Source organism: Nerophis ophidion, linkage group LG14, assembly GCF_033978795.1.
Source record: "Nerophis ophidion isolate RoL-2023_Sa linkage group LG14, RoL_Noph_v1.0, whole genome shotgun sequence".
Lineage (NCBI taxonomy): Eukaryota > Metazoa > Chordata > Actinopteri > Syngnathiformes > Syngnathidae > Nerophis > Nerophis ophidion.
The window spans coordinates 54,806,354-54,834,279 of NC_084624.1; the positions used below are offsets into that span (position 1 = coordinate 54,806,354).

Below are 27,926 nucleotides of genomic sequence, written 5' to 3' on the forward strand. Positions count from 1 at the left end.
ATTATGTTAGATCCACTATGGACTGGACTCTCACCCTATTATGTGAGATCCACTATGGACTGGACTCTCACTATTATGTTAGATCCACTATGGACTGGACTCTCACACTATTATGTTAGATCCACTATGGACTGGACTCTCACTATTATGTTAGATCCACTATGGACTAGACTCTCTCACTATTATGTTAGATCCACTATGGACTGGACTCTCACACTATTATGTTAGATCCACTATAGACTGGACTCTCACACTATTATGTTAGATCCACTATGGACTGGACTCTCACTATTATGTTAGATCCACTATGGACTGCACTCCCACACTATTATGTTAGATCCACTATGGACTGGACTCTCACACTATTATGTTAGATCCACTATGGATTGGTCTCACAATATTATGTTAGATCCACTCAACGTCCATGGGACCGGTCACCCAGGGGGTAGGGTCCCCACATCTGTGGTTCACTCCAAGGTTTCTCATTGTCATCCCATTGGGTTAAGTTTTTCCTTGTCCTGATGTGGGATCTGAGCGGAGGATGCTGTTGTGGCTTGTGCAGCCCTTTAAATTAACCAAAAAAAAACAAACTGAAAATAAACTTTAAAATAGGCAAAACAAGTACAATTAAGAGAATACAAAAATAATGCATACAGAAATAACAATCATCGACTTAAAAACAGAAAAACAACCAGGCATTGCATAATATAAATGCATCAAAAATTAAAAGATAGATTAAAAAAGTGTGGAGTAGAGATTATATTTAGGATCAGGAGGAGGTGACCGCGGGACGCACAGTAAGTTAAGAATTCAGCATGACTATCCATCAGCTTCCGCTTATCCGAGGTCGGGTCGCGGGGGCAACAGCCTAAGCAGCCCCAGCCACTTCGTCTAGCTCTTCCCGGGGGATCCCGAGGCGTTCCCAGGCCAGCCGGGAGACATAGTCTTCCCAACGTGTCCTGGGTCTTCCCCGTGGCCTCCTACCGGTTGGACGTGCCCTAAACACCTCCCTAGGGAGGCGTTCGGGTGGCATCCTGACCAGATGCCCGAACCACCTCATCTGGCTCCTCTCCATGTGGAGGAGCAGCGGCTTTACTTTGAGTTCCTCCCGGATGGCAGAGCTTCTCACCCTATCTCTAAGGGAGAGACCTGGAAACTCATTTGGGCCGCTTGTACCCGTGATCTTGTCCTTTCGGTCATGACCCAAAGCTCATGACCATAGGTGAGGATGGGAACGTAGATCGACCGGTAAATTGAGAGCTTTGCCTTCCGGCTCAGCTCCTTCTTCACCACAACGGATCGGTACAACGTCCGCATTACTGAAGACGCCGCACCGATCCGCCTGTCGATCTCACCATCCACTCTTCCCCCACTAGTGAACAAGACTCCTAGGTACTTGAACTCCTCCACTTGGGGCAGGGTCTCCTCCCCAACCCGGAGATGGCATTCCACCCTTTTCCGGGAGAGAACCGTGGACTCGGACTTGGAGGTGCTGATTCTCTTCCCAGTCGTTTTACACTCGGCTGCAAACCGATCCAGTGAGAGCTGAAGATCCCGGTCAGATGAAGCCATCAGGACCACATCATCTGCAAAAAGCAGAGACCTAATCCCGCAGCCACCAAACCGGATCCCCTCAACGCCTTGACTGCGCCTAGAAATTCTGTCCATAAAAGTTCTGAACAGAATGGGTGACAAAGGACAGCCTTGGCGGAGTCCAACCCTCACTGGAAATGTGTCCGACTTACTGCCGGCAATGCGGACCAAGCTCTGGCACTGATCATACAGGGAGTGGACTATGTTCTGACACTGATCATACAGGGAGTGGACTATGTTCTGACACTGATCATACAGGGAGTGGACTATGTTCTGACACTGATCATACAGGGAGTGGACTATGTTCTGACACTGATCATACAGGGAGTGGACCGCCACAATCAGACAGTCCGATACCCCATACTCTCTGAGCACTCCCCACAGGACTTCCCGAGGGACACGGTCCAATGCCTTCTCCAAGTCCACAAAGCATAATTTTCCAGGTTTGGCAAATATTCCTATCTGAGCATAATTGACATTTCATCGTTTTGCTGGTAGGAGACCTGGGTTTGGATCTCCAGTTTGCGTCTTCTTCCTGTGCCTTTTCTACCACATCATGCAAGAGTCAACAGTTGATTGTAAATACAGAATGTTCCTTGAGATTGGCCGGTGAAAATTTCAGAGGCCTTTGTCCAGAGGACAACTGGTATAGGCTCCAGCTCACCATCCATCCATCCATCCATCTTCAACCGCTTATCCGCAATCGGGTGGCGGGGACAACAGCTCCAGCAGAGACCCCCAGACTTCCCTCTCCAGAGCAACACTAGCAACTTCCTCCTGGGGAACCTGAAGTGTTCCCAGACCATAAAGGAGATGTAATCCCCCATCTGGTCCTTGGCCTGGTCTCCTCCCAGTGGGACGTGCAACAAGGACCTCCTTCGGGAGACGCTGATGAGGCATCCGCACGAGATGCCCGAACCACCTAAGCTGGCTCCTTTCCAAGCGAAGGAGCAGCGGCTCTACTCCTGAGTCTCTCTTGGATGACTGAACGTCTTGCCCTATCTCTAAGGGAGATGCCAGCCACCCTTCTGAGGAAACTCATTTCGGCCGCTTGTATCCACACTCTTATTCTTTTGGTCATGACCCACATTTCATGACCATAGGTGAGAGTAGGAATATCGATAGCTCGGTAGACCGAGAGCTTTGCCTTCTGGCTCAGCTCTCGTTTGGTCACAACAGTGCGGCAGAGAGACTGCAATACTGCCCCAGCTGCTCCGATTCTACGACTGATTTCCTTCCCCGAGATACTTCAACTCCTCCACCTGGGACAGAGTCTCGTCCTCTACCTGGACTGTTCAAAGCTCACCAGTGACCCTAATAAGGATAAGCGAATTTGAAACTAGATAGATAAAACAACTGGATTGACTTGTAGACCGATATTTGCTGATTGGCTAATTATCATTTTGATTTCATGTTTTAATTTACTGCGGGTGTCAATTATATGTCGTGGGTGTATTACGTTGAGCATTTTTTTTTTTCTCCCTCTCCCCCTTGTTTACCTGTATGTCATCTTTTTTGTAAGGGGCGCTGGAAGCCGGCAGACCCGTCAGCGATCCTGTTCTGTCTCCCTGTAATGTTTGTCTGATCTTGAATGGGATTGTGCTGAAATTTTAATTTTCCTGAAGGAACTCTCCTGACGGAATAAATAAAGTACTATCTATCTATCTATTGGCTCTAAACTTTTAATACTAAAATTTACACCATTATTGTTTTAATTTACTTGGAGTGTTTATTTTACACAGCGGCCATGTTTGGGTAACATGAGTATGTCCATTATTGTTGTATGTCCATTATTTTAATTATGTCCACAATTTAAACCACTGTAGTTTCGATTTACCACCCGTGTCCATTATTCACTGTGGGTATGGTTGGGTAGATGTGTATATGTTGACTATTGTCTGTGGATTTTACAAAACCCGTTTCCATATGAGTTGGGAAATTGTGTTAGATGTAAATATAAACAGAATACAATGATTTGCAAATCCTTTTCAAGCCATATTCAGTTGAATATGCTACAAAGACAACATGAATGACTTTGACCTTCCATCCCTCAGACGGCACTGTATCAAAAACCGACATCAATCTCTAAAGGATATCACCACATGGGCTCATGTTGACTATTGTCTGTGGATTTTAAGTAGTAAAAAACTATTTACTGTCATAGTTTTGATTTACCACAAGTGTCAATTATTCACCGTGGGTGTGGTCGGGTAGACATGCATATGTCTATGTTAAAATTGTTGACTGTCGTCTGTGGACTTTCAGTAATAAAATACTATTCACACTACCGTAGTTTTGTATTCACCATTGGTCTTGTGTTAGACACTTGGGTGTGATGTTTGTATGTTTTGGTCAGATGGGTTGACTCTTGGCTCTGGACTTTTAAAAGTAAAATATACAAACCCCGTTTTCATATGAGTTGGGAAATTGTGTTAGATGTAAATATAAACGGAATACAATGATTTGCAAATCTTTTTCAACCCATATTACGTGAGCAAATAGTCAAACAGTTTAAGAACAACGTTTCTCAAAGTGCAATTGCAAGAAATTTAGGGATTTCAACATCTACGCTCCATAATATCATCAAAAGGTTCAGAGAATCTGGAGAAATTACTCCACGTAAGCGGCATGGCCGGAAACCAACATTGAATGACCGTGACCTTCCATCCCTCAGACGGCACTGTATCAAAAACCGACATCAATCTCTAAAGGATATCACCACATGGGCTCATGTTGACTATTGTCTGTGGATTTTAAGTAGTAAAAAACTATTTACTATCATAGATTTGATTTACCACAAGTGTCAATTATTCACCGTGGGTGTGGTCGGGTAGACATGCATATGTCTACGTTAAAATTGTTGACTGTCGTCTGTGGACTTTCAGTAATAAAATACTATTCACACTACCGTAGTTTTATATTCACCATTGGTCTTGTGTTAGACACTTGGGTGTGTTGTTTGTATGTTTTGGTCAGATTGGTTGACTCTTGGCTCTGGACTTTTAAAAGTAAAATATACAAACCCTTTTTCCATATGAGTTGGGAAATTGTGTTAGATGTAAATATAAACATAATACAATGATTTGCAAATCCTTTTCAAGCCATATTCAGTTGAATATGCTACAAAGACAACATATTTGATGTTCAAACTGATAAACATTTTTTTATGCAAATAATCATTAACTTTAGAATTTGATGCCAGCAACACGTGACAAAGAAGTAGGCAATAAATACTGATAAAGTTGCAGAATGCTCATCAAACACTTATTTGGAACATCCCACAGGTGTGCAGGCTAATTGGGAACAGGTGGGTGCCATGATTGGCTATAAAAACAGCTTCCCAAAAAATGCTCAGTCTTTCACAAGAAAGGATGGGGCGAGGTACACCCCTTTGTCCACAACTGTGTGAGCAAATAGTCAAACAGTTTAAGAACAACCTTTCTCAAAGTGCAATTGCAAGAAATTTAGGGATTTCAACATCTACGCTCCATAATATCATCAAAAGGTTCAGAGAATCTGGAGAAATCACTCCACGTAAGCGGCATGGCCGGAAACCAACATTGAATGACCGTGACCGTCCATCCCTCAGACGGCACTGTATCAAAAACCGACATCAATTTCTAAAGGATATCACCACATGGGCTCAGGAACACTTCAGAAAACCACTGTCACTAAATACAGTTGGTCGCTACATCTGTAAGTGCAAGTTAAAGCTCTACTATGCAAAGCGAAAGCCATTTATCAACAACATCCAGAAACGCCGCCGGCTTCTCTGGGCCCGAGATCATCTAAGTGCAAAGTGGAAAAGTGTTCTGTGGTCTGACGAGTCCACATTTCAAATCGTTTTTGGAAATATTCCACATCGTGTCATCCGGACCAAAGGGGAAGCGAACCATCCAGACTTTTATCGATGCAAAGTTCAAAAGCCAGCATGTGTGATGGTATGGGGGTGCATTAGTGCCCAAAGCATGGGTAACTTACACATCTGTGAAGGCACCATTAATGCTGAAAGGTCCATACAGGTTTTGGAACAACATATGCTGCCATCTAAGCGCTGTCTTTTTTATGGACGCCCCTGCTTATTTCAGTAAGACAATGCCAAGCCACATTCAGCACGTAAGCGGCATGGCCGGAAACCAACATTGAATGACCGTGACCTTTGATCCCTCAGACGGCACTGTATCAAAAACCGACATCAATCTCTAAAGGATATCACCACATGGGCTCATGTTGACTATTGTCTGTGGATTTTAAGTAGTAAAAAACTATTTACTATCATAGATTTGATTTACCACAAGTGTCAATTATTCACCGTGGGTGTGGTCGGGTAGACATGCATATGTCTACGTTAAAATTGTTGACTGTCGTCTGTGGACTTTCAGTAATAAAATACTATTCACACTACCGTAGTTTTATATTCACCATTGGTCTTGTGTTAGACACTTGGGTGTGATGTTTGTATGTTTTGGTCAGATGGGTTGACTCTTGGCTCTGGACTTTTAATAGTAAAATATTATTTGCACCGTCGTCGGTGAGGGGGTTGTGTAGACAGTGGACACAGGTTTGCGTCAAATCTTCATCGTATTTCAATGTACACATAGCAATTTTCGTAGAATAATACACAACTCACAAAATGTTTTTTCTACTGTGTCTATGACTTCGTCAGAGTTAGACATGCGTTCTACTGAGGTGGCAAATTATGATGCGTTCAGTTTATCGCAGCGCCAAGTAGACAATCTGAAAATTCCCGTCATATCAATTCCTAGATATGGTCGTAATTATTTTAAGTACACTGCGCATAATAAACGCAACATTATTAATATTGCTACTACGGATAATTTTATCAACAACTCCTTAAAACAGCCCACTACCTATAATATGGGCTTTCTAAACATCAGATCTTTGTCTCCCAAAGCGTTATTAGTCAATGAGGTCATTAGAGACAACAACCTTAACGTCATCGGTCTTAGCGAAACCTGGCTTAAACCAGACGACTTTTTTGCGATAAATGAGGCATCCCCTCCTAACTATACGAATGCGCATATTGCCCGTCACCTCAAAAGGGGAGGGGGTGTCGCACTAATATACAACGAAAACTTTAACTTTAGTCCTAACTTAAATAATAAATATAAATCGTTTGAGGTGCTTTCTATGAAGTCTGCCACACCTCTGCCTCTGTGCCTGGCCGTTATCTACCGCCCCCCAGGGCCCTATTCGGACTTTATTAGTGAATTCTCAGAGTTTGTTGCTGATCTAGTGACGCACGCCGATAATATAATTATAATGGGGGACTTTAATATCCATATGAATACCCCATTGGACCCACCGTGCGTGGCGCTCCAGACTATAATTGATAGCTGTGGTCTTACACAAATAATAAATGAACCGACGCATCGCAGCGGTAATACGATAGACCTAGTGCTTGTCAGAGGTATCACCGTCTCCAAAGTTATGATACTCCCGTATACTAAAGTAATGTCCGATCATTACCTTATAAAATTCGAAGTTCAGACTCATGTTCGGCAAGCTAATAATAATAATAACTGCTATAGCAGCCGCAACATTAATGCTGCCACAACGACGACTCTTGCGGACCTACTGCCCTCGGTAATGGCACCGTTCCCAAAGTATGTGGGCTCTATTGATAACCTCACTAACAACTTTAACAACGCCCTGCGCGAAACCATTGATAACATAGCACCGCTGAAGTTAAAAAAGGCTCCAAAAAGGCGTACGCCATGGTTTACTGAAGAAACTAGAGCTCAGAAATTATTATGTAGAAAGCTGGAACGCAAATGGCGCACGACTAAACTTGAGGTGCACCATCAAGCATGGAGTGATAGTTTAATAACTTATAAACGCATGCTTACCTTAGCTAAAACTAATTATTACTCAAATCTCATCCGCATTAATAAAAACGATCCAAAATTTTTGTTTAGTACAGTAGCATCGCTAACCCAACAAGGGACTCCTTCCAGTAGCTCCACCCATTCAGCAGATGACTTTATGAAGTTCTTTAATAAGAAAATTGAACTTATTAGAAAGGAGATTAAAGACAATGCGTCCCAGCTACAACGGGGTTATAGTAACACAGATACGATTGTATATACGGCGGATACTGCAAATATCCAAAATAGTTTCTCTCGTTTTGATGAAATAACATTAGAAGGATTGTTACAACGTGTAAATGGAATAAAACAAACAACATGTTTACTTGACCCACTTCCTGGGAAACTTATCAAGGAGCTTTTTGTATTATTAGGTCCATCAGTGCTAAATATTATAAACTTATCACTTTCCTCGGGCACTGTTCCCGTTGCATTCAAAAAAGCGGTTATTCATCCTCTCCTTAAAAGACCTAACCTCGATCCAGACCTCATGGTAAACTACCGACCGGTGTCTCACCTTCCCTTTATTTCGAAAATCCTCGAAAAAATGGTTGCAGAGCAGCTAAATGACCACTTAGCGTTTAACAATCTATGTGAAACCTTTCAATCCGGTTTCAGGGCAAATCACTCGACTGAGACAGCCCTCGCAAAACTGACTAATGATCTATTGCTAACGATGGACTCTGATGCGTCATCTATGTTGCTGCTCCTCGATCTTAGCGCTGCTTTTGATACCGTCGATCATAATATTTTATTAGAGCGTATCAAAATACGAATTGGTATTTCAGACTCAGCCCTGTCATGGTTTAACTCTTATCTTACTGATAGGATGCAGTGCGTCTCCTATAACAGTGTGACCTCGGACTATGTTAAGGTAACGTGTGGAGTTCCCCAGGGTTCGGTCCTTGGCCCTGTACTCTTCAGCATCTACATGCTGCCGCTAGGTGACGTCATACGCAAATACGGTATTAGCTTTCACTGTTATGCTGATGACACCCAACTCTACATGCCCCTAAAGCTGACCAACACGCCGGACTGTAGTCAGTTGGGAGCGTGTCTTAATGAAATTAAACAATGGATGTCCGCTAACTTTTTGCAACTTAATGCCAAAAAAACGGAAATGCTGATTATCGGTCCTGCTAGACACCGACCTCTATTTAATAATACAACTTTAACATTTGACAACCAAATAATAAAACAAGGTGACTCTGTAAAAAATCTGGGTATTATCTTCGACCCAACTCTCTCCTTTGAGTCACACATTAAAAGCGTTACTAAAACGGCCTTCTTTCATCTCCGTAATATCGCTAAAATTCGCTCCATTTTGTCCACTAAAGACGCCGAGATCATTATCCATGCGTTTGTTACGTCTCGTCTCGATTACTGTAACGTATTATTTTGGGGTCTCCCCATGTCTAGCATTAAAAGATTACAGTTGGTACAAAATGCGGCTGCTAGACTTTTGACAAGAACAAGAAAGTTTGATCACATTACGCCTGTACTGTATATACCTTTATATACATATATACATACATATATACCTATACTGTATATACCTTTATATACATATATACATACATATATACCTATACTGGCTCACCTGCACTGGCTTCCTGTGCACTTAAGATGTGACTTTAAGGTTTTACTACTTACGTATAAAATACTACACGGTCTAGCTCCAGCCTATCTTGCCGATTGTATTGTACCGTATGTCCCGGCAAGAAATCTGCGTTCAAAAGACTCCGGCTTATTAGTGATTCCTAGAGCTCAAAAAAAGTCTGCGGGCTATAGAGCGTTTTCCGTTCGGGCTCCAGTACTCTGGAATGCCCTCCCGGTAACAGTTCGAGATGCTACCTCAGTAGAAGCATTTAAGTCTCATCTTAAAACTCATCTGTATACTCTAGCCTTTAAATAGACCTTTTTAGACCAGTTGATCTGCCGCTTCTTTTCTTTCTCCTATGTCCCCCCCTCCCTTGTGGAGGGGGTCCGGTCCGATGACCATGGATGAAGTACTGACTGTCCAGAGTCGAGACCCAGGATGGACCGCTCGTCGGGACCCAGGATGGACCGCTCGCCTGTATCGGTTGGGGACATCTCTACGCTGCTGATCCGCTTGAGATGGTTTCCTGTGGACGGGACTCTCACTGCTGTCTTGGAGCCACTATGGATTGAACTTTCACAGTATCATGTTAGACCCGCTCGACATCCATTGCTTTCGGTCCCCTAGAGGGGGGGGGTTGCCCACATCTGAGGTCCTCTCCAAGGTTTCTCATAGTCAGCATTGTCGCTGGCGTCCCACTGGATGTGAATTCTCCCTGCCCACTGGGTGTGAGTTTTCCTTGCCCTTTTGTGGGTTCTTCCGAGGATGTTGTAGTCGTAATGATTTGTGCAGTCCTTTGAGACATTTGTGATTTGGGGCTATATAAATAAACATTGATTGATAAACATTGAATGGCGTCAAGCAACAATTTACATTTTTGAAAGGTCAAATTTGGGGTTACACTCTGCTTCTTCCTGCGACCCATAAGCCTGAGTGTGAATTTGTTTGTACATCAGTTCTCCTGGATTGAATGGTGACCAGTCTAGGGTCTACCTCTTACCATGAATTGAATAACGTGGACCCCGACTTAAACAAGTTGAAAAACTTATTGGGGTGTTACCATTTAGTGGTCAATTGTACGGAATATGTACTGAACTGTGCAATCTACTAATCAAAGTATCAATCAATCAATCAACCAATCACCCCTACAGTCAGCTGGGATAAGCCCCAGCTGACTTGTGACCCAAATGGTGACCAGCAATATGGAAAAGAGACGTTTGGTGTATATAAGGCTGTACCTTCCGGGGTGGTGTTGTCTACAGGTAGACCGCGGAAGCCCGTACTGGCCAGCACCCATCCATATCCACTTTCTGTGGGCACGTTGAGCCAGTTGCATCGTCCAGAGTCAAAGTCACAGTTTGCCGAAGGAGAGCAGGCCTCCTTCCTTACGGAGAAATCGTCCATTTGTACTGTGGAATTAGATCCTGGCTTATGGGATGCCCTAAACACCACCTGGAGTAGGGAATGGGTGCATGGAGTACATGGTGGCTCACTTGGGTTGACTTCAAGGCACAGTGTGGCAAAGGTCTTACGTTGAACTTCGTTGGCCAGAAAACTGTGACCTCTGCCACCTCCCAGTCTGAGGAGACGGCTCCAGAACGTTGCCAAAGGGCATCACCCATTTCCCGGCTCCTCACATGGACGGATAGCTTGTTGGCTGACCCTACAGGCAGCCGGTACCTAAAATAGATACTACATTTACATCCTGTAAGTATGTAAAGGTGCGCCGTGTAGGACTGGACTCACCAGAAGCGAACACACATTTCCGAAGATGAGACGAAGTCAGGCGACAGCAGCTGAGCAACTGACTGTTGTGTGGAATTTGACTTGGTTACGGTCATGAAGTAACCTGTAGGAAAGAAACAGATCTTTGTGTGATTTTAACATGTATGTCATTGGACAAGGGAGGATTCCCATCCATCAAGATCCTGTCCCAATTGGAGGAGTTCAAGTACCTCGGGGTCTTGTTCACAAGTAAGGAAAGAATGGATCATGAGATCCAGAGATGGATCTGTGCAGCGATGTGGACTCTGCATTAGTCTGTCGTGGTGAAGAGCTACGTTCCGATCCCTTCTCTATGGTAATGAGCTGTGGGTTGTGACCGGAAGGATATGCCCGAAATTAGTTTCCTCCTCATTGATAGGATGGGAAGTTCTGTCGTGCGGCAAGTCAAGTCGCTACTCTTCCACCTTGAAGAGCCAGAGGAGGTTGCTCAAGCAAAATGTCTTTGAACGGACTTGCGGGACTTGGCAAGTAATTGTCCTTAAGTCATTTGAGTTGGGAAATTGTGTTCGATGTAAATAAAAACATAATTCAATTATTTGCAAATCCATTTTCAACCCATATTCAGTTGAATGCACTAAAAAGAAAAGATATTTGATGTTCAAACTCATAACATTTTTTAATTTTTTTGCAAATAATAATTAAGTTAGAATTTCATGGCTGCAACATGTGCCAAAGTAGTTGGGAAAGGGCATGTTCACCACTGTGTTACATCACCTTTTCTTTTAACAACACTCAATAAACGTTTGGGAACTGAGGAAACTAATTGTTGAAGATTTGAAAGTGGAATTCTTTCCCATTCTTGTTTTATGTAGAGCTTCAGTCCTTCAACATGGGGCGGTATAGCTCGGTTGGTAGAGTGGCCGTGCCAGCAACTTGAGGGTCGCAGGTTCGATTCCCGCTTCCACCATCCTAGTCACTGCCGTTGTGTCCTTGGGCAAGGCACTTTACCCACGTGCTCCCAGTGCCACCCAAACTGGTTTAAATGTAACTTAGATATTGGGTTTCACTCTGTAAAGCGCTTTGAGTCACTAGAGAAAAGCGCTATATAAATATAATTCACTAACATTCCGGGTCTCCGCTGTCATATATCCCACTGACGTCTAGTCTTTTTTTTTTTTTTTCTAATCCTCACTCCCTCTTTCCTCATCTACAAATCTTTTTATGGGGAAAATCGTCGCTTTCTCGGTGCGAATCGCTCTCGCTGCTGGTGGCCATGATTGTAAACAATGTTCAGATGTGAGGAGCTCCACAACCCGTGACGTCACGCGCACATCGTCTGCTCCTTCCGGTACAGACAAGGCTTTTTTAAGAGCGACCAAAAGTTGCAAACTTTATCGTCGATTTTCTCTACTAAATCCTTTCAGCAAAAATATGGCAATATCGAGAAATGATCAAGTATGACAAATAGCATATTCAGTTGAATATGCTACAAAGACAAGATATTTGATGTTCAAACTCATAAACTTAAATTATTTTTGCAAATGATAATCAACTTAGAATTTCATGGCTACAACATGTGCCAAAGTAGTTGGGAAAGGGCATGTTACCACTGTGTTACATCACCTTTTCTTTTAACAATACTCAATAAACGTTTGGGAACTGAGGAAACTAATTGTTGAAGCTTTGAAAGTGGAATTCTTTCCTGTTCTTGTTTTATGTAGAGCTTCAGTCCTTCAACAGTCCGGGGTCTCCGCTGTCGTATTTTACGCTTCATAATGCGCCACACATTTTCGATGGGAGACAGGTCTGGACTGGAAAGTACCCGCACTCTTTTTTTACGAAGCCACGCTGTTGTAACACGTGCTGAATGTGGATTGGCATCGTCTTGCTGAAATAAGCAGGGGCGTCCATGAAAAAGACGGCGCTTAGATGGCAGCATATGTTGTTCCAAAACCTGTATGTACCTTTCAGCATTAATGGTGCCTTCACAGATGTGTAAGTTACCCATGCCTTGGGCACTAATGCACCCCCATACCATCACACATGTGTAAGTTACCCATGTCTTGGGCACTAATACACCCCCATACCATCACACATGTGTAAGTTACCCATGTCTTGTTCACTAATGCACCCCCATACCATCACACATGTGTAAGTTACCCATGTCTTGGGCACTAATACACCCCCATACCATCACACATGTGTAAGTTACCCATGTCTTGTTCACTAATACACCCCCATACCATCACACATGTGTAAGTTAGTCATGTCTTGTTCACTAATACACCCCCATACCATCACACATGTGTAAGTTACCCATGTCTTGTTCACTAATACACCCCCATACCATCACACATGTGTAAGTTAGTCATGTCTTGTTCACTAATACACCCCCATACCATCACACATGTGTAAGTTACCCATGTCTTGTTCACTAATACACCCCCATACCATCACACATGTGTAAGTTACCCATGCCTTGGGCACTAATACACCCCCATACCATCACACATGTGTAAGTTACCCATGTCTTGTTCACTAATACACCCCCATACCATCACACATGTGTAAGTTAGTCATGTCTTGTTCACTAATACACCCCCATACCATCACACATGCTGGCTTTTGAACTTTGCGTCGATAACAGTCTGGATGGTTCGCTTCCCCTTTGTGCCGGATGACACAATGTCGAATATTTCCCCCAAAAATGTGAAATGTGGACTCGTCAGACCACAGAACACTTTTCCACTTTGCAGCAGTCCATCTTAGATGATCTCGGGCCCAGAGAAGCCGGCGGCGTTTCTGGATGTTGTTGATAAATGGCTTTTACTTTGCATAGTAGAGCTTTAACTTGCACTTACAGATGTAGCGACCAACTGTATTTAGTGACAGTGGTTTTATGAAGTGTTCCTGAGCCCATGTGGTGATATCCTTTAGAGATTGTCGGTTTTTGATACAGTTCCGTCTGAGTGATCGAAGGTCACGGTCATTCAATGTTGGTTTCCAGCCATGCCGCTTACGTGGAGTGATTTCTCCAGATTCTCTGAACCTTTTGATGATATTATGGAGCGTAGATGTTGAAATCCCTAAATTTCTTGCAATTGCACTTTGAGAAAGGTTGTTCTTAAACTGTTTGACTATTTGCTCACACAGTTGTGGACAAAGGGGTGTACCTCGCCCCATCCTTTCTTGTGAAAGACTGAGCATTTTTTGGGAAGCTGTTTTTATACCCAATCATGGCACCCACCTGTTCCCAATTAGCCTGCACACCTGTGGGATGTTCCAAATAAGTGTTTGATGAGCATTCCTCAACTTTATCAGTATTTATTGCCACCTTTCCCAACTTCTTTGTCACGTGTTGCTGGCATCAAATTCTAAAGTTAATGATTATTTGCACAAAAAAAAAACGTTTATGAGTTTGAACATGAAATATGTTGTCTTTGTAGCATATTCAACTGAATATGGCTTGAAAAGGATTAGCAAATCATTGTATTCTGTTTATATTTACATCTAACACAATTTTCCAACTCATATGGAAACGGGGTTTGTACATGTATGCTAGTATGTCTTTTAAATAATTCTGACCACAACCCATAGGGCGCGCCACAAAAGTAATTTCCCAGGCTTAAAGGGGAACATTATCAGCAGACCTATGTAAGCGTCAATATATACCTTGATGGTGCAGAAAAAAGACCATATATTTTTTTAACTGATTTCCGAACTCTAAATGGGTGAATTTTGGCAAATTAAACGCCTTTCTGTTTATCGCTCTGGAGGTGATGACGTCAGAACGTGACGTCACCGAGGTAACACACCCGCCATTTTCATTTTCACATTACAAACACCGGGTCTCAGCTCTGTTATTTTCCTTTTTTTGACTATTTTTTGGAACCTTGGAGACATCATGCCTGGTGGGTGTGTTGTCGGAGGGTGTAACAACACTAACAGGGAGGGATTCAAGTTGCACCACTGGCCCCAAGATGCCAAAGTGTCTGCCGCCAGACCCCCATTGAATGTACCAGAGTGTCTCCACATTTGACCGGCGATGCTAAGACAGACATGGCACAGAGATGTATGGATAACCTGCAGATGCATTTGCAACCATTAAGTCAACAAAATCCCAAAGGTGAGTTTTGTAGATTTTTACTGCCAGCTAATCGATGCTAACATGCTATTTGCCGGCGGTGCTAAAGCAGACATGGCACAGAGATGTATGGATAACCTGCAGATGCATTTGCAACCATTAAGTCAACAAAATCACAAAGGTGAGTTTTGTTGATGTTGACTCAAGTGCTAATCAGACATATTTGGTTGCGGGGTGATTGCCAGCTAATCGATGCTAACATGCTACGCTAATCGACACTATTATGCTATTTACCGGCGGTGCTAAGGCAGACATGGCACAGAGATGTATGGATAACCTGCAAATGCATTTGCAACTATAAAGTCAACCAATTAACAAAGGTGAGTTTTGTTGATTTTGACTGCCAGCTAATCGATGCTAACATATTACGCTAATCGATGCTAACATGCTATTTACCGGAGGTGCTAAAGCAGACATGGCACACAGATGTATGGATAACCTGTAGATGCATTTGCAACAATAAATTCAACGAAATCACAAAGGGGAGTTTTGTTGATGTTGACTTATGTGCTAATCAGACATATTTGGTCGCGGCGTGACTGCCAGCTAATCGATGCTAACATGCTATGCTAATCGACGCTAACATGCTATTTACCGGCGGTGCTAAAGCAGACATTGCACAGAAATGTATGGATAACCTGCAGATGCATTTGAAACTATAAAGTCAACAAATTAACAAAGGTGAGTTTAGTTGATGTTGACTGCCAGCTAATCGATGCTTACATGCTATGCTAATCGATGCTAACATGCTATTTACCGGCGGTGCTAAAGCAGACATGGAACAGAGATGTATGGATAACCTGCAGATGCATTTGCAACTATATTACGTTTACTTCCACCCACATTTAATGCGAAACAAAAACTTACCAATCGACGGAATTAAGTTGCTCCAGTGTCAAAAGATGCGAAAGTCCTGATCGTTTGGTCCGCACATTTTACCGGCGATGCTAACGCAGCTATTCGGCCATGCTATGGCTATGAATAGCGTCAATAGCTTCAGTTTCTTCTTCAATACTTTCATACTCCAACCAACCCTTTCAATACATGCGTAATCTGTTGAATCGCTTAAGTCGCTGAAATCCGAGTTTGAATCCGAGCTAATGTCGCTATATCTTGCTGTGGTATTCGCCGTTGTTTGTTTACATTGGCAGCACTGTATGACGTCACAGGGAAATTAATAGTCGCATCGCAAAGAGCGAAAATCAAGCACTTTAAAAAAATTTTTAGGGATATTCAGAGACCGGTAAAATTTTGAAAAAAACTTCAAAAAATACAACAAGCCACTGGGAACTGATTTTTATTGTTTTTAACCCTTTTGAAATTGTGATAATGTTCCCCTTTAAATTGATAAATTGGTTTGCTCTTGTTCCTGAATGTCTCAGTTTACGTTACTTATGCCTTGCTGATGGGCAGCACGGTGGAGGAGGGGGTAGTCTGTCTGCCTCACGATACGAAGGGTCCTGCGCTCCGGATCTTTCTGTGTGGAGTTTGCATGTTCTGCCCGTGAATGCGTGGGTTCCCTCCGGGTACTCCGGCTTCCTCCCACCTCCAAAGACATGCACCTGGGGATAGGCCCCTCCCAACCTCCAAAGACATGCACCTGGGGATAGGTTGATTGGCAACACTAAATGGTCCCTAGTGTGTGAATGTTGTCTGTCTATCTGTGTTGACCTTGCGATGAGGTGGCGACTTGTCCAGGATGTATGCAGAGATATTGTCCAGGTACCCCCCTTGCTGATTGCACTCACCATTCTCTGTACCAAACGTGTGATCCACGTTGTTCTTTGCGCCTCTCTCGCGTCCCCAACGTCCCTCGTGGCTGACGTCCCTCTCAAAGCCACACCAGCCGGATTCGAAGCCGCAGATCGGACCTGATATGATTTGGAAAAACGTACAAAGCCGTGGTAAACATATCGTTGTAGATCTGTGGAATAATAACAATATTGTGCAAAAAAAGAAGTGTCCACTTACTGTCTCCACGGCAGCCCCCAACGCTCACTGTGACATCATCAAGTGCAACAAATCCCTCGCTGTCTCTGCTTCTGTGGCCGCTGAACATCGCCTGAGGGAACAAATACATTCATCCATCAATTCTTTTCAGCGGTAGTTGTAGATTTCACAGGCTAGCTCATCTAAAATATCACAAATCTCACAACCATCTTGGTGAATAACGCTCCATTGACAGTTAAATGAACAGAAATATACCCGTGTCGTTTCGTCCTTTACGTCGATGGTTACTTGTGCTTGGATCCATTCGGGATTCTGGCTCCCTTTGCGGGTCCAGACCAACATCTCTGAGGAATTCTATTAGAAAAAAAAAACTGAATATTTATAACATTGAACAGTATTAGGAAATAAATAGGTTGGCACTACCAAGTGACCAGAGGTGGGTAGTAACGCGCTACATTTACTCCGTTACATCTACTTGAGTAACTTTTGGGATAAATTGTGCTTCTAAGAGTAGTTTTAATGCAACATACTTTTACTTGAGTATATTTATAGAAAAGAAACGCTACTTTTACTCCGCTCAATTTATCTACATTCAGCTTGCTACTCGCTACTGATTTTTATCGATCTGTTAATGCACGCTTTGTTTGTTTTGTCAAAACAGACCTTCAAGGTAGGATCTATCACATGCCCGCATTTCACCAATCAAATGCAGTCACTGGTGACGTTTGACTCCGTTTCACCAATCAAATGCAGTCACTGGTGAGGTTTGACTCCGTTTCACCAATCAGATGCAGTCACTGGTGACGTTTGACTCCGTTTCACCAATCGATGCAATCACTGGTGACGTTTGACTCCGTTTCACCAATCAAATGCAGTCACTGGTGACGTTTGACTCCGTTTCACCAATCAAATGCAGTCACTGGTGACGTTTGACTCCGTTTCACCAATCAAATGCAGTCACTGGTGACGTTTGACTCCGTTTCACCAATCAAATGCAGTCACTGGTGACTTTTGAGTCCATTTAACCAATCAAATGTAGTCACTGGTGACGTTTGACTCCGTTTCACCAATCAAATGCAGTCACTGGTGACGTTTGACTCCGTTTCACCAATCAAATGCAGTCACTGGTGACGTTTGACTCCATTTCACCAATCAAATGCAGTCACTGGTGACGTTTGACTCCGTTTCACCAATCGATGCAATCACTGGTGACGTTTGACTCCGTTTCACCAATCAAATGCAGTCACTGGTGACGTTTGACTCCGTTTCACCAATCAAATGCAGTCACCGGTGACGTTTGACTCCGTTTCACCAATCAAATGCAGTCACTGGTGACGTTTGACTCCGTTTCACCAATCAAATGCAGTCACTGGTGACTTTTGAGTCCATTTAACCAATCAAATGTAGTCACTGGTGACGTTTGACTCCGTTTCACCAATCAAATGCAGTCACTGGTGACGTTTGACTCCGTTTCACCAATCAAATGCAGTCACTGGTGACGTTTGACTCCGTTTCACCAATCAGATGCAGTCACTGGTGACGTTTGACTCCGTTTCACCAATCAAATGCAGTCACTGGTGACGTTTGAGTCCGTTTCACCAATAAAATGCAGTCACTGGTGACGTTTGACTCCGTTTCACCAATCAAATGCAGTCACTGGTGACGTTTGACTCCGTTTCACCAATCAAATGCAGTCACTGGTGACGTTTGAGTCCGTTTCACCAATCAAATGCAGTCACTGGTGACGTTTGACTCCGTTTCACCAAAAAAAAATGCAGTCATTGGTGAGGTTTGAGTCCGTTTCACCAATAAAAAATGCAGTCATTGGTGAGGTTTGACTCCGTTTCACCAATCAGATGCAGTCACTGGTGACGTTTGACTCCGTTTCACCAATCAGATGCAGTCACTGGTGACGTTTGACTCCGTTTCACCAATCAAATGCAGTCAATGGTGACGTTTGAGTCCGTTTCACCAATAAAATGCAGTCACTGGTGACGTTTGACTCCGTTTCACCAATCAAATGCAGTCACTGGTGACGTTTGACTCCGTTTCACCAATCAAATGCAGTCACTGGTGACGTTTGAGTCCGTTTCACCAATCAAATGCAGTCACTGGTGACGTTTGACTCCGTTTCACCAAAAAAAAATGCAGTCATTGGTGAGGTTTGAGTCCGTTTCACCAATAAAAAATGCAGTCATTGGTGAGGTTTGACTCCGTTTCACCAATCAGATGCAGTCACTGGTGACGTTTGACTCCGTTTCACCAATCAAATGCAGTCACTGGTGACGTTTGACTCTGTTTCACCAATTTAATGCAGTCACTGGTGACGTTTGACTCCGTTTCACCAATCAAATGCAGTCACTGGTGACGTTTGACTCCGTTTCACCAATCAAATGCAGTCACTGGTGACGTTTGACTCCGTTTCACCAATCAAATGCAGTCACTGGTGACGTTTGACTCCGTTTCACCAATCAAATGCAGTCACTGGTGACGTTGGACTCCGTTTCACCAATCAAATGCAGTCACTGGTGACGTTTGACTCCGTTTCACCAATCAAATGCAGTCACTGGTGACTTTTGAGTCCATTTAACCAATCAAATGTAGTCACTGGTGACGTTTGACTCCGTTTCACCAATCAAATGCAGTCACTGGTGACGTTTGACTCCGTTTCACCAATCAAATGCAGTCACTGGTGACGTTTGAGTCCGTTTCACCAATCAAATGCAGTCACTGGTGACGTTTGACTCCGTTTCACCAATAAAAAATGCAGTCATTGGTGAGGTTTGAGTCCGTTTCACCAATAAAAAATGCAGTCATTGGTGAGGTTTGACTCCGTTTCACCAATCAGATGCAGTCACTGGTGACGTTTGACTCCGTTTCACCAATCAAATGCAGTCACTGGTGACGTTGGACTCCGTTTCACCAATCAAATGCAGTCACTGGTGACGTTTGACTCCGTTTCACCAATCAAATGCAGTCACTGGTGACGTTTGAGTCCATTTAACCAATCAAATGCAGTCACTGGTGACGTTTGACTCCGTTTCACCAATCAAATGCAGTCACTGGTGACGTTTGACTCCGTTTCACCAATCAAATGCAGTCACTGGTGACGTTTGAGTCTGTTTCAGCAATCAAATGCAGTCACTGGTGACGTTTGAGTCCGTTTCACCAATAAAAAATGCAGTCATTGGTGAGGTTTGACTCCGTTTCACCAATCAGATGCAGTTACTGGTGACGTTTGACTCCGTTTCACCAATCTAATGCAGTCACTGGTGACGTTTGACTCCGTTTCACCAATTTAATGCAGTCACTGGTGACGTTTGACTCCATTTCACCAATCAAATGCAGTCACTGGTGACGTTTGACTCCGTTTCACCAATCAAATGCAGTCACTGGTGACGTTTGACTCCGTTTCACCAATCAAATGCAGTCACTGGTGACGTTTGACTCCGTTTCACCAATCAAATGCAGTCACTGGTGACGTTTGACTCCGTTTCACCAATCAGATGCAGTCACTGGTGACGTTTGACTCCGTTTCACCAATCAAATGCAGTCAATGGTGACGTTTGAGTCCGTTTCACCAATAAAATGCAGTCACTGGTGACGTTTGACTCCGTTTCACCAATCAAACAGAGCCAGGCGGTCACATCATTAATTTTTTATAAACCTTTTTTTATCAATTTCAACATTTACAAACAGTTGAAAATAATAATCAAAGTAAGTACATAAACAGTACAAAACAGTGCAAAGGGGTTGTAAATTCAAAGTAACTAAAATAGAATGCAAAAAAATATACATATAAAATAAACAAAGTGCAAAGCCATAGGCTCACTTAATCTCAGTAAATAAGTTAAATTTGGAACGCAGCTTCATCGTTTTCACAGCTTTTTGGTTGTTAGAGGTAGAGTGTTTTAATGGAGAGTTCTAAATCTTTTTTAAAGGCACAAAAAACAGGTCGGGTATTGAGAAAGTTACATTTATGAATATAAAACTTAGCCCAGGGGTAGAGAACCTATGGCTCTAGAGCCAGATGTGGCTCTTTTGATGACTACATCTGGCTCTCGGATAAATCTGAGCTGACATTGCTTAACACGGTGAGTAATAAATAATTCCACTTGTAATCACAGTGTTAAAACCAACGTTCAAAATATAAAACATTCTCATGCTTTTTTTATGTTCAAGAAGTTGCATTATTTGTAAGAAGTAATTTATTTATTATTGGTTAGTGTGGGGCTTGCCCTCCTGGGGGTTCTTCAGACCACCAAGAGCCTGTTTTAGGGTTACAATATTTTATTTTATTTTTCTCTCAGTTGCTTTCCAGCAATTGTCTTTTTCTCTTTCGTCCTCACTCGCGCTTTGGCTCCAGCTCCAGCCCCAACCCTGTCTCTCCTCCTGGCTGCTGCTTATAACAGAGCAACAGGTGATTAGATAACAAGGCCCAGGTGGGCCATCTACGCACCTGTCGCTGATTTCGAGGCCGGTCCTGGCAACATCCTGCTTTGCTGCAGGCCCGCAGGCCACGCCCCCTCCACAGTTAGCTTCAGAATAACAATGTTATTACAAAGAATAAATAAAATAAATGATAAATGGGTTGTACTTGCTTTTCTACCTTCAAGGTACTCAAAGCGCTTTGACACTACTTCCACATTCACACACACATTCACACATTGATGGAGGGAGCTGCCATGCAAGGCGCTAACTAGCACCCATCAGGAGCAAGGGTGAAGTGTCTTGCTCAGGACACAACGGACGTGACGAGGTTGGTACTAGGTGGGATTTGAACCAGGGACCCTCGGGTTTCACACGGCCACTCTCCCACTGCGCCACGCTGTCCCAATAAGAGACCTCTGGAAATGTTGATCTTACTTAAAAATGCACGCGTTTAGTTGTGTTCAGTGTTAAAAAAACAACATTATATGGCTCTTAGGGAAATACATTTTAAAATATTTGGCTTCTTGGCTCTCTCAGCCAAAAAGGTTCCCATTGATTGATTGATTGATTGATACTTTTATTAGTAGATTGCACAGTACAGTACATATTCCGTACAATTGACCACTAAATGGTAACACCCCAATAAGTTTTTCAACTTGTTTAAGTCGGGGTCCACCTTCATCAATTCATGGTATAATCCCCTGACTTAGCCAATAGTATAATGAGCTTGCAAAGGTAAAATTCATTTTCAAATTTTTTTACAATACAGTGTCAAACCAAATATATATTTTTTGATATATATTATTGTTTTAGTTGCTTAAGAGATATTCCTGGCTCTGAATTCATTCATTGCGATTTTTACGTTTTTGTGCATTACTTGTTGCCGTCATCATTAAAGGAACAGGTTACTCATCAGTTACTCAGTACTTGAGTAGTTTTTTCACAACATACTCAAGTAAGTATTTAAGTGACTACTCCTTACTTTTACTTGAGTAATACATATCTAAAGTAAGAGTACTCTTACTTGAGTACAATATCTGGCTTCTCTACCCACCTCTGCAAGTAACTTACAGTCTTAACCAGCAGATCAATGGCTGACACTGAAGGGCCCGACATGTAATACCAGAATCCAACACAAACTTGTGAGGTCCCATCTTTGAGGGGAAGAGAGATGCTTGCTTTCTCGACCCCCTTCAATGCAGATCCATTGAGAAGTAAATAAAAACCTTTGGAAACGCAGAACAAAGATTGATTATCCTCAGATGAATCAACTAAGCCTCACTTAGGATCTAGTTATACCTACCCTGGTTATTTTCTTCGGTGTGATCGTATAAAGGTCCGTCCCAAGGCTCGTCCACTTGAAGTCCTCTACTCAGTGTCCAGTTAAAATCATCATCAACCTCCTGGACCCAGTTGCACAGATCTGTGTTAAAGAGACTTGTTTAGAAAAACTAAGGACCACGGAATTCTCAACGTCTGCGATGGATGGTGACCTTGTTCAAAAGTGCAGTGCATGCCAGGGTTTGGAGGAGTGGTGGTGGTGGTGGCCGGGCTTGGGGTGGTGGTTGGGATTGTATCCAAACAAGACTTGTTTCTTATAATGTGAACATCATCGAGGGAAAAACTGGAATCCAATGTACTGGAGCCTGTATTGTTGGCTTGCAGGATAATCTGTTTGAAAGCATAACAATTCATTTATTCAGGTGACCAACCAATCAAAACAGTTAAATTACGGTATTCACATTCATATAACTCCGGGTTGGGGAGGAGACCCTGCCCCAAGTGGAGGAGTTTAGGTACTTCGGAGTCTTGTTCACGAGTGAGGGAAGACTGGATCGAGAGATCGACAGGCGGATCGGTGCGGCGTCTTCAGTAATGCGGACGTTGTACCGATCCGTTGTGGTGAAGAAGGAGCTGAGCCGGAAGGCAAAGCTCTCAATTTACCGGTCGATCTACGTTCCCATCCTCACCTATGGTCATGAGCTTTGGGTCATGACCGAAAGGATAAGATCACGGGTACAAGCGGCCCAAATGAGTTTGGGTCTCTCCCTTAGAGATAGGGTGAGAAGCTCTGCCATCCGGGAGGAACTCAAAGTAAAGCCGCTGCTCCTCCACATGGAGAGGAGCCAGATGAGGTGGTTTGGGCATCTGGTCAGGATGCCACCCGAACGCCTCCCTAGGGAGGTGTTTAGAACAAGTCTGACCGGGGGGAGGCCACGGGGAAGACCCAGGACATGTTGGGAAGACTATGTCTCCCGGCTGGCCTGGGAACGCCTCGGGATCCCCCGGGAAGAGCTGGACGAAGTGGCCGGGGAGAGGGAAGTCTGGATTTCTCTGCTTAGGCTGCTGCCCCCGTTACCCGACCTTGGATGAACGGAAGAAGATGGATGGATGGTTGGTCTGTATTTGTTGGCAACCTGGTCCTTGTGTGTCAGTATCCTACCATCTCTCTACTCTCCCTTGATTAGGTACCAGAACAGCACATCCCTTATTTTAAGAGTAGAAGTAGCTAGTCTGCAGTAGTCAAGCTTCTGTTCTCCACCAGAGGCCATTTATCCCTTGCTCCGTCGCCAAATGCCTGTTCTCGTGGGATTCAGTTGGTTTTCCTTAAAGGCCTACTGAAATGAGATGTTCTTATTCAAACGGGGATAGCAGCTCCATTCTATGTGTCATACTTCATCATTTCGCGATATTGCCATATTTTTGCTGAAAGGATTTAGTAGAGAACATCCACGATAAAGTTCGCAACTTTTGGTCGCTAATAAAAAAGCCTTGCCTGTACCGGAAGTAGCAGACGATGTGCGCGTGATGTCACGGGTTGTGGAGCTCCTCACATCTGAACATTGTTTATAATCATGGCCACCAGCAGCGAGAGCGATTCGGACCGAAAAAGTAGCAGACGATGTGCGTGTGACATCACGGATTGTGGAGCTCCTCACATCTGAACATTGTTTACAATCATGGCCACCAGCAGCGAGAGCGATTCGGACCGAGAAACCGACGATTCTCCCATTAACTTGAGCGAGGATGAAAGATTTGTGGATGAGGAAAGTTAGAGTGAAGGACTAGAAAAAAAAATAAAAAAGACGAGGGCAATGGGAGCGATTCAGATGTTATTACACACATTTACTAGGATAATTCTGGAAAATCCCTTATCTGCTTATTGTGTTACTAGTGTTTTAGTGAGATTATATAGTCGTACCCGAAAGTCGGAGGGCTGTGGCCACGGGTGTGGTGACCACCAGTGTCTCCGAGGGAAGCCAGGCTTCTCCACGAGGCAAAACAGCCGGGCTGAGATTTATTTATTTTGTCCCTCCACAGAGTAATAATAATAATAATGGATTAGATTTATATTGCGCTTTTCTATTGTTAGATACTCGAAGCGCTCACATTGAAGTGGGAACCCATCATTCATTCACACCTGGTGGTGGTAAGCTACATCTGTAGCCACAGCTGCCCTGGGGTAGACTGACAGAAGCGTGACTGCCAGTTTGCACCTACGGCCCCTCCGACCACCACCTATCATTCATTCATCATTCATTCACCAGTATGAGCGGCACCGGGGGCAAAGGGTGAAGTGCCCTGCCCAAGGACACAACGGCAGCGCTTTTTTGGATGTCAATAGGTGGGAAGCGAACCTGCAACCCTCAGGTTTCTGTCACGGCTGCTCTACCCACTACGCCATGACCCATGAGTAAGCATCCGACGGTCGGTGGCGGCCCGAGGGAGGAGGCAAGAGAGTCCACAGCTGCAGGAGGAATGACGCAAACTCTCCGCTCATGTCTACGGTAAGAGCCGAATGTAAACAAGGAAACAGCAGCTGTGTTTGTGTTGCTAAAGGCAGCTGCAATACACCGCTTCCCACCTACATCTTTCTTCTTTGACGTCTCCATTATTAATTGAAGAAATTGCAAAAGATTCAGCAACACAGATGTCCAGAATACTGTGTAATTATGCGATTAAAGCAGACGACTTATAGCTGAGATCGGGCTGGAAAAAAATGTCCACTACAATCCGAGACGTCATGCGCAGGCGTTATCATACCGTGACGTTTTAGCATGATACTTCCACGCGAAATTATAAAATTGCAATTTAGTAAACTAAAAAGGCCGTATTGTCATGTGTTGCAATGTTAATATTTCATCATTGATATATAAACTATCAGACTGCGTGGTGGGTAGTAGTGGTTTTCAGTAGGACTTTAATGTATGAGAACTGGAGTTGTAGTCCTGCTCCATGTGTAAAGGTCCTTAAAGGGGAACATTATCACCAAACCTATGCAAGCGTCAATATATACCTTGATGTTGCAGAAACAAGACCATGTATTTTTTTAACCAATTTCCGAACTCTAAATGAGTGAATTTTGGCAAATTAAACGCCTTTCTGTTTATCGGTCTTTTAGCGATGGTAACACAGACGCCATTTTCATTTTCTCGTTACAAACACCGGGTCTCAGCTCTGTTATTTTCCGTTTTTTCGACTATTTTTTGGAACCTTGGAGACATCATGCCTGGTGGGTGTGTTGTCGGAGGGTGTAACAACACTAACAGGGAGGGATTCAAGTTGCACCACTGGCAAGAAATCTGCCGCCAGACCCCCATTGAATGTGCCAGAGTGTCTCCACATTTGACCGGCGATGCTAAGACAGACATGGCACAGAGATGTATGGATAACCTGCAGATGCATTTGCAACCATTAAGTCAACAAAATCACAAAGGTGAGTTTTGTTGATGTTGTTGACTTATGTGCTAATCAGACATATTTGGTCACGGCATGACTGCCAGCTAATCGATGCTAACATGCTACGCTAATCGATGCGAACATGCTATTTACGCTAGCTGTATGTACATTTGAAACTAGATACCCACATTTAATGCGAAACAAACACTTACCAATCGACGGATTTAAGTTGCTCCAGTGTCACAAGATGCGAAAGTCCTGATCGTTTGGTCCGCACATTTTACCGGCGATGCTAATAAGGCAGCCATGCTATGGGCCACTTCATTAGGTACACCCACGCTATGGCTGAATAGCGTCAATAGCTATTCACTCAATAGTTTCAATTTCTTCTTCAATATTTTCATACTCCAACCATCTGTTTCAATACATGCGTAATCTGTTGAATCGCTTAAGCCGCTGAAATCCGAGTCTGAATCCGAGCTAATGTCGCTATATCTTGCTGTGGTAACCGCCATGTTGTTTGTATTGGCAGCACTGTATGACGTCACAGGGACATGGACAGTGGCATCGCAAATAGCGAAAATCCAGAACTTTAAAGCTTTTTTTAGGGATATTCCGGGACCGGTAAAATTTTGAAAAAAACTTCAAAAAATACAACAAGCGAGTGGGAACTGATTTTTATTGTTTTTAACCCTTTGGAAATTGTGATAATGTTCCCCTTTAAAGGCGATATGCACTTTTGGGGGGAATTTTGCCCATCAACCACAATCCATATGTGACACAAGAGACACACAAATCTCCTCCTTGATACTAAGTTGTCGATCGTGAAACACTCGTAATAAGTGGCGGCTAACCATGCTGGTAATTGGGATTCATCTGTTCCGCCGAAAAAGCCTCCTAAAATATTTAGCTAAAAACTGACGACAGCACGTTATTTACATGACGTGACATGCATGTTACCAAGTATTCACAACATTATTACTGTAAGAGTTAACAAAGAGGAAGTACTTCCCTGCCCTTGTGACACATTCCCTTGGTCATGTGGTTCCTCCGACCAATGGCGAGTAGCCCGGGACTAACTAGCTTCAGCTACTAATACCGTTGGTTGGAATCCGTCGTGAAATAAAGAAGAAGGAGAAAGAACTTCACTCCTAAGAAAATATATTTGCTAGACTATAAATCATCACTTGTATGGTAAACGGTTTTGGCACCAGGCTGAGAAGTTAGTCAACTTTAAAAACTCGAAGAACTTTACGAACTCTGGCTTATTAGTGATTCCCAGAGTCCAAAAAAAGTCTACGGGCTATAGAGTCTTTTCTATTGGGGCTCCAGTACTCTGGTATGCTCTTCCAGTAACAGTTAGAGATGCTACCTCAGTAGAAGCATTTAAGTCCCATCTTAAAACTCTTTTGTATCCTCTAGCTTTTTAATAGACCCTCTTTTATGGACCAGTTGATCTGCCGTTTCTTGTATTTTCTGCTTTGCCCTTCTCTCCCTTGTGGAAGAGGAGGGGGGGGGGGCACAGGTCCAGTGGCCATGGATGAGGTGCTGGCTGTCCAGAGTCAGGACCCGGGGTGGACCGCTCGCCTGTGTATCGGTTGGGGACATTTCTGCGTTGCTGACCTGTCTCTGCTCAGGATGGTCTCCTGCTGGCCCCACTATGGACTGGACTCTCACTATTATGTTAGATCCACTATGGACTGGACTCTCACTATTATGTTAGATCCACTATGGACTGGACTCTCACTATTATGTTAGATCCACTATGGACTGGACTCACACTATTATGTTAAATCCACTATGGACTGGACTCTCACACTATTATGTTAGATCCACTATGGAGTGGACTCTCATTAGTATGTTGGATCCACTATGGACTGGACTCTCACTATTATGTTAGATCCACTATGGACTG

At 43.5% G+C, this 27,926-nt stretch overlaps 1 protein-coding gene across 1 annotated transcript in view; it reads right to left on the reverse strand.

The window, feature by feature from the left end:
- The window catches only part of si:ch211-106h4.4 (MAM and LDL-receptor class A domain-containing protein 1), a 208,028-nt gene that overhangs the window by 73,464 nt on the left and 106,638 nt on the right, over positions 1 to 27,926 (reverse strand). The window contains exons 16-24 of the mRNA XM_061921077.1: positions 22,825 to 23,002; positions 22,635 to 22,754; positions 22,403 to 22,557; positions 17,156 to 17,254; positions 16,922 to 17,012; positions 16,699 to 16,821; positions 10,828 to 10,930; positions 10,614 to 10,761; positions 10,320 to 10,533 (exon numbers count right to left, since the gene is read on the reverse strand). Coding sequence (XP_061777061.1) covers positions 10,320 to 10,533; positions 10,614 to 10,761; positions 10,828 to 10,930; positions 16,699 to 16,821; positions 16,922 to 17,012; positions 17,156 to 17,254; positions 22,403 to 22,557; positions 22,635 to 22,754; positions 22,825 to 23,002 — 1,231 coding nt within the window. The remainder of the gene's footprint in view (positions 1 to 10,319; positions 10,534 to 10,613; positions 10,762 to 10,827; positions 10,931 to 16,698; positions 16,822 to 16,921; positions 17,013 to 17,155; positions 17,255 to 22,402; positions 22,558 to 22,634; positions 22,755 to 22,824; positions 23,003 to 27,926) is intronic.